A 7915-nucleotide genomic window follows, 5' to 3' on the forward strand; every position below is an offset into this window, starting at 1 on the left:
GAAAGTTAGTGTATTGCCATTAATATTGTGTTTCACTAGGGAAATGTGTGGGGACAATTATATGCATTGAGTTGATGAAAAACATTTCCATATGCAAGACCTTAGATTTACAACAGCTTTTTACGTTTTGCCTTATATTGCATCAGCTATATTTTTGTGGTTGTTCCTAAGATACTTCTCTCCACTTAATGAAATTCATGCTTACCACCTTCTCACGCAACTGTGTGCAATTTTTTTTCTGTCTTGCCACTATTAGGAAGCCTCTTCTTGAGAAGTCCAGCTTGTCAGATAACTAATTTTCAAATAACTGGATTAAAACCAGGTGTAGTTTAAACTCACTTACAGGTGATGATATGGTTTGCTCAAAATGTGGCCTTCCTAATATTTTTAATTCTGTTTGCCAAATTTATGTGTGTTTTTTTTTCTTTTAAGAGCATTTTCAGTTAGCAAAAGATCAAAGCAAACTAAGATGCATAGTGCATATTAGTGGAGGGCAAAATGGCGAAAGGAAACCGATTTTTTTTATTTCAGGCTAACAATGGATTGTTTAGATTGTTAATTATTGAATACAAAATATTTAATATGAAAAATAACTTTTATTGATAGTATATAACAACATGGTTAAATCATAATTTTGATAAGCACGTTTTCTTAGTCACTGTGTAGCATGGGACAAAGGTCATACTTTTTAATCCTACTTTATACTATATAATAAATTCCATAATTATAACAGTGCTAGACATATTATATGATAGCATGTAGGTAAAGGTATAATGCTAGGAGTCACTTCTGCATCTGTACCTCATAAAAATTCAGATTTGAATGTGTATTTGCTTTCCATAATTTTTATTTATTTTAAAGATGACACCTGTTGATGACAACATTTGGTGATCCTCCTAGCAGAAGATTGTCCTACTAAGAAAACGAGCACTTTGATCATTCAGTCTTTGAACTTTAACCTTTGACTGGAAGTGACCTATAGACAATGAAGACTACTTCCTTTGACTGCATTTTTACTAGTGTGCACTCTGGGCGCATGTTGATCGCTGGTTCAGTCCATGCAACTGACATGCTTTTATTAGTCATACAGTATTAATGCAGATGTCTGGAGATGTCAGAAAATTCCATTTATTTTTATTTTTAAGCTTTCGGCAGAATTCCAGATCTTCATGTATTGTGCAATAATAGTTGAACTCCTTCGCGGTTTTGTCACATCCATTGCCGGCAATGGATGTTATAACAAGAAAAGTTTTTGCTCCTGCTGCAAAATAAATTGATTGCATAGTAGGGCTTATGGAAAGTTTCAGATATATTGGGATTATAAGCAAGGAATCCAACATTTCTTTAAAACCACACTGTTCTTTATTATTTGGATTTTGTGCACTGTGATCATAAAACTAGCAGCATGATTTAACATGCTTACCTAAAAAACTGTAATATTACGTATTTATTAAATTGTTTTTCTGCTGTCAAATTGTTTTGACATGGAAGGTTTTCAAATGACATTGGGAGAGGTAAAATGCTATCCCTATGGTGAAATAAAAATACCTTTTTTGTATATAGTTACACATCTCTGAAGCAACGGTATGAGTAATAATTGGGCATGAGTGGCTTAATCAAGACTTATTTTTTGAAGATATCAGAAGATGGCAGTGATATAATTGAATTTGCTGCAGTCCATAATTGGGCCTGTAATTTGTACATTAGAACTTTTTTCCATGTAGATTGCACACTGTTGCTTCCTGCTAGCCATCAGCATGAGCCCTACTGCCTATACAATATTTCATTTATTTATGTGTTTGAAAACAATCCATATAACATTTTTGTTTGTTTGCTGTTTCTTTTGTTGTGTTGTATGTCATGTTTGAATGTTACAAAACAATATTTTGATTGGAAAGCTTTGTCAGAAGATATTTTCTTGTAAATTATTTCTTTACTTTGTAAGCATCATCTTGTCTTTCAGTCCTGTACTATAAAGAAAGAAATACATTTTTGACAGAGGCTTAATGTTTTGACACAAAAGTGTGGACCTTTTATTTAAGTTTAGACAAAAGTATATTTTCTTAATGTGCTTGTCCCACAGGCATAACAACTTTTTCCATGCTTTTTCTTCACAAAAAATAATTACAGCTAGATTAACTTTTTTCTACAGAGAAATTATTGTTGAAAATAGATAATTGTTCCCACCACTGTGTAATTTTATGATACTACAACTAGACTGTCTTTTTTAGGAAGCACTGATGTCTTTTATAAACTTACTACCTTTACACATATGCAACATTTCTATAACAATGCTGTTTTTACTGTTGCCTTACTGTTGACTCCTTGATTTAAAAAAAAAAGCAGTAGTCAATAAAAGAATGTCTAAACAAATAATTATTTACTTTATTTTTAAAATAAGAACCAGAAACAGCTAAACTTAAAAAAAGAAATAGAACAAAAAATTGGCTGAAAATATTCAAGTATTTTTTTACTGCTGTATAATTGACACATTTTATAGCCTTGTACATACTTCTGTATGTTATCTGATGCTTAAAACATAAATTTTAAAAAGTGTAAATGTTGAACTCAGGGTAGGTAGAATTCAAGTGTATCTGCTTTGTACAGCCATTGAATTATGGAAGTTATCAGTAAAGTAGGGCTATTATACTGTATTTTCTATTGTATTAGAAATCCTTTTTGGCCTTTAAAACTCAACAGTAAACAGTAGTCGTGAATATAAATTTGGTGTATATATACTTTCACAATGAACCTTTAAAAAGAGGAGGTTAAAAATCTGTTTTTAAGAGACAAAAATAACTTGAGAATTGAAAGTTATGCTCCTAATTATATAATTGTATTTAGCATGAATTTGTAAATGTAAATTAATCATAACAATTCAGTTACTAGTATCTGCAAACTGTTAGTATGCATGAGCAGTAACTTATGAATATTTAATCTTTCTAATTAACATACCAGCTCTGTATTACTCTGTATTGACATAGCTTGCAGAGCTCTAGGTATTTCTCTTCATATAGCTGGTTCACATAACAGATCATATCAAATATTGACTTGCTATCCACAGTAAAAAAAACAGTGCTATGACACAACTTAATGCCTCTGAAAGACTTGTTCCAATGCATCATGTCAAAGATTAATGTAATTGTTTTCATACTGTGTGATAATACAAAAGAGCTTTATAATGTACTGTATCTTGTTGAAGATACATGCTGCAGTGTTTAGCATCATTTGATTCATCTATCAGCACCATTGTATGGATTAAAATGGAGATGAATAAGTAATCAAATAGCTGGCCTCATTTATGCTGCTGTTCAAAACAAAAGAAAACATAAAAATCATGTTAAAGTAATATGGATATTTTTATTTAAAACTAAAAAAGCAAGGTATATTAGAATAGGGAGCATCTCAAGTTAACTATCTTAGATTCTGAATTCTGTTGCTGTTTAAAATTCACCCTGTAGAGAAGACCAGCACAAAGCGTATGCACCACATAAATAGTGCCATTACTTGATAGTGCTGTGCTGTCTCAAAATAGGGTTTACATTGGTTGTAAGTGGTAATAGCCCACCTTGTGGGTGAATTTGCCCTGTGTGTTAAACTCTGTTTGTGGGAGTTCTTCACGTGAAGTGGCAACAGAATTTGGTCCAAACTACCTTGTTTTTTTTTAAATTAATATTCAAATTGTTGTACGTCTTGTTTTGTGTTGACTGTATTTATATGATAACACAAAAATACTTGTTTTTAAAATAGGTCAGTGTCCCAGAATGGAAATAAATGTGACCCCTGCATGGTGAAGTATAGAAGTATTTCCCATATTTTGTTTAGCTGTCTGACACAGAATGGTGAGAGTGACTGAAAAATGATGCAATGGAAATCAAGAAAGGAGTTTACATAACTGATGTGCTTAACCTTTTGTTCCTCAAATATACATTGCAAAGGCCTAAATAATTTTTTTAACTTGAATACTATAATATGGAAGAGAGACTATCCACTAAATTATGCTGCTCTGGGAATATTTTTCAGTTTGTGTAGATATTTATACACACATCACTGTTTTGATATCCTTTTGACAAGCACTTTAAATATGGCAATGGAAAGCAGGAATATTGTAGACTCTCTCATTTGTGAGAAGAGAGATTACATTATATCCAAGTACATTTTTAGATTGTTCTGGGAAGAAAATTTGAAGTTACATCACATCAAATACATTTGTTAATTTTGTGTTGCTCCTGCTTCAGAAAGGCATGAAAACTCATCTTCCACTTCAGAGGGAAAGGGGAAAAACCTTGGTATCCAAACACTAATTCTGTGAAAAGATCTTAAATGTTTGAGATTGACAAATAGATTCCTTTTTTGGTATTTGGTGTTTATCACCTTTCTTTTCTTAATCTAGAACAGGAGTGTCCAAACTTTTTTCAAAGACGGCCAGATTTGATGAAGTGAACATGCGTGAGGGCCGACCATTTTGCCTGACATTCTTTGAACCATTAAAATTAAATGCAAATTAACTATTTTATGCAAAGTTTATTGCAAACGGCATACTTTTCATTTCGTCACATGGATGACAAATCTAAACAGGTGTTAAATCACTGCCTTTCATATCTGAAGGCCAGATGAAAAAAAAAATCCAGGAAGCTGAAATATGTCAGGAACATTGTAAAGTACATTACATATTATTGGTAATAAAGGTTGTCTGTCAACTTTTAAGTTAAAAAAATATGAACAGGAACATAACACCAAGTATACATGTTGTGTCCAAATATATTTATAACTGATTTAGACCAACTGACATTAACTGAGATTTTACAGTGTATTCATCTCAATACATATGGATTCGTTGGGGGCCATAAAAGATAGATATTGCCAAATTACCTGGGGGGGCCGTATTAAACCGGAACACGGGCCGCAATTGGCCCGCGGGCCGGACTTTGGACATGCCTGATCTAGAACAACATAGTTCAAATTTGAGATAAGTGTACATTCACATGACCTTTACTGTAAATTCTAAAATAGAAACAAAATGACAGCTGAACTCCCTTTTCCTAAAACTGATTTTTGTTTTAAATTAAGCAGTGGAAGAAGAGAGATTGACTTTGGTTGATATGTATGCCCACTTAGTTTTTGGTGTGTAATCAGATGGCAATCTAGTGTTTCCACAACTCCTACAACAGGAATTTTAAATCAATGGAATTTTGAGTCTTTATAAAATTGGAAGAGATTAAAAGTATTATGTGCTTCAAACTCTCAAAATAAATAATTAAATGGCTCTAATTCTAAAATGTTTGGCTACTGCTGCTATATTTTATTTAATTTTGATTTTTAATAGCAGTATTGCATATTCTGTGCTATTAATATATTTTTCATTTTATTTTTATTCTAGTTATGATACGTTATTCTATATTCTAAGGGATATTCATATTTTTGGGCATTCTTAATTTAATATCCCATACTAGATTAAGCATCTTTGGAGCTTTTTGTTTTGTATTATTTAAAAAAATAATTATAGTACAAGATCATTGTCATTTGAAACTTTAAACATTGTGAAACTGCTCCCTTGAAAACAATATACTTCATTAGTGAAAGCAAGAATTGGTAAACTCAATCAATTTTTAAAAATTTGCTAAACACCTGGAAGAATAAGAACATCTACACACTAAGAACATAACATAAGAACGGCCGTACTGGGTCAGACCAAAGGTCCACCTAGCCCAGTATCCTGTCTACCGACAGTAGCCAGCACCAGGTGCCCCAGAGAGGGTGGACCGAAGACAATGATCAAGTGATTTGTCTCCTGCCATCCCTCTCCAGCCTCTGACAAACAGAGGCCAAGGACACCATTTTATCCCCTGGCTAATAGCCTTTTATGGACCTAACCTCCATGAATTTATCCAGCTTCTCTTTAAACTCTATTATAGTCCTAGCCTTCACAGCCTCCTCTGGCAAGGAGTTCCACAGGTTGACTACACGCTGTGTGAAGAAGAACTTTGTTTTATTAGTTTTAAACCTGCTACCCATTAATTTCATTTGGTGTCCTCTAGTTCTTCTATTATGGGAACTAATAAATAATGAAAAGTTATCAGCCCTCTCCACACCACTCATGATTTTATAGACCTCTATCATATCCCCCCTCAGTCTCCTCTTTTCTAAACTGAAAAGTCGATTCAGAGGCTGCCTTCCCTTGAAGAAAGGTTCAGTCCTTGGTCATTCAGTGGCCACTCTCCCTTGCAGGGAGGTGCAGCCTTCTGGTATTTGTCCTCCGCCTTCTCTTGTAGGGACTGGAGGTATTCGGCGGCTGCCTTCCCTTGCAAGGCATGCAGCCCTCGGACATTCAGCTGCCACCTTCCCTCACAGGGAGGCATGGGCTGAGGCCGTTTGCCAGCTGCCTTCCCTTGCAGGGAGGTGCAGGTTGGGGGCATTTGGCAGCTGCCTTCCGTCGCACAGAGGAGCAACCCTCAGGTATTCGTTGCCAGTATTCCCTCACAGGGAGGCGCAGGCCAGGGGCTTTCAGCGGCTGCCCTTCCTCACAGGGAGGCGCAAGCAAGGAAGGCATTCAGCAGCCATCCTCCCTCATGAAAAAAACATGGGCCTGGGCCATTAGGTGGCTGCCCTTCCTCATAGGAAGGCATGCCCCTTTCACATTCAACAGCCACCCTCCCTCACAGGGAAGCACAGTCCTCACGCATTCAGCAGCCACCCTCCCTCACAGGGAAGCACAGTCCTCACGCATTCTTGCAGGGACATTCGTCGGACTACCTCCTTTGCAGGGAGACGTGGGCCAGGGGTATTCAGCAGCTACCTTCCCTCTTAGGGAGGTGTGCGCTGGGGGCATGAGGTGGCTGCTCTCCTTTGCAGAGAAGTGCAGCCTTTGGAAATTTGGCAGACGCCCTCCCTTGCAGGGAGGTGCGGTCCTTGGACATTCAGTGACCGCCCTCCCTTTTCGGTTGGGAGGGCCAGGGGCATTCGGCGACCACCCTTCCTCTCAGGGAAACGCAGCCTTTGGACCTTTGGCAGCTGCCCTCCCTCGTGGGGAGGTGTGGCCCTTGGACATTTGTTTGCCACTCTCCTTCACAGGCAGGCACAGGCCAGATGCATTTGATGGCTGCTCTCCTTTGCAGGTGAGGAGAGGTGTACACGGGGGCATCAGGCAGCCACTCTCTCTTGCAGGGAGGTGCCGTCTTTGGAAGTTCGGTGGACACTCTCCCTCGCAGGGAGGTGCAGCTCTCGGGCAGTCAGCAGGCACCCTCCCTCGTACAGAGGCACAGGCCGGCTGCATTCAACGGCTGCCCTCCCTTGCAACTGCCCTTCTTCACAGGGAGGCGTGAACAGTGGCTGTTTGGCAGCCACCCTCCTGTACAGGGAGGCATAACCCTCGGACATTTGTCGGACTCCCTCACAAGGAGGTACGGGCCAGAGGTATTCAGTGGCTACCCTCCCTCCCAGGGAGGTGTGCATCGGGACGGCATTAGGAGGCCATTCTCCCTTGCAGGGAGGTGCGGCCTTCCGAAATTCAGTGGACACACTCCCTTGAAGGGAGGCGTGTGGTCCTCAAACATTCAGCGTCCACCCTCCTTTGTATGGAGGGGCGGGCCAGCGGCATTTGGCGTCTGCCCTCCCTCTTAGGGGAAACAGCCTTTGGACATTTGGCAACTGCCCTCCCTGGCAGGGAGGCTCAGCCCTCGAGCATTTGGCGGACGTCCTCCCTCGCGGGGAGGTGTGGCCTTTAGAAATTCGGTGGATGTCCTCCCACAGAGGGATGCTTGTCCTTGGGCATCTGGCCACCACCCTTCCTCACAGGGAGGCATAGACCGGGGGCATTCAGCTGCCGTCCTCCCTCATGGGGAAACATGGCCCTTGGGAATTCAGGGGCCATTCTCCTTCACAGAGATGCACGGGCTGGGGGCATTTTGCAGCCATC

At 38.9% G+C, this 7915-nt stretch overlaps 1 protein-coding gene across 6 annotated transcripts in view; it reads left to right on the forward strand.

Annotated features, from left to right (window-relative positions):
- UBE2W (ubiquitin conjugating enzyme E2 W) overlaps positions 1-3286 on the forward strand; it is a 38024-nt gene extending 34738 nt beyond the window's left edge. For all 6 annotated transcript variants that reach the window (XM_075920507.2, XM_075920508.2, XM_089776230.1 and 3 more), the window contains one exon: positions 862-3286. In XM_075920507.2, the coding sequence (XP_075776622.1) occupies positions 862-875 (14 nt within the window). In that variant the 3' untranslated portion in view covers positions 876-3286. The remainder of the gene's footprint in view (positions 1-861) is intronic.
- The last annotated feature ends 4629 nt before the right edge of the window (positions 3287-7915 follow it).

This window comes from Pelodiscus sinensis, chromosome 2, assembly GCF_052426305.1.
Source record: "Pelodiscus sinensis isolate ZL-2025 chromosome 2, ASM5242630v1, whole genome shotgun sequence".
Taxonomy (NCBI): Eukaryota; Metazoa; Chordata; order Testudines; family Trionychidae; genus Pelodiscus; species Pelodiscus sinensis.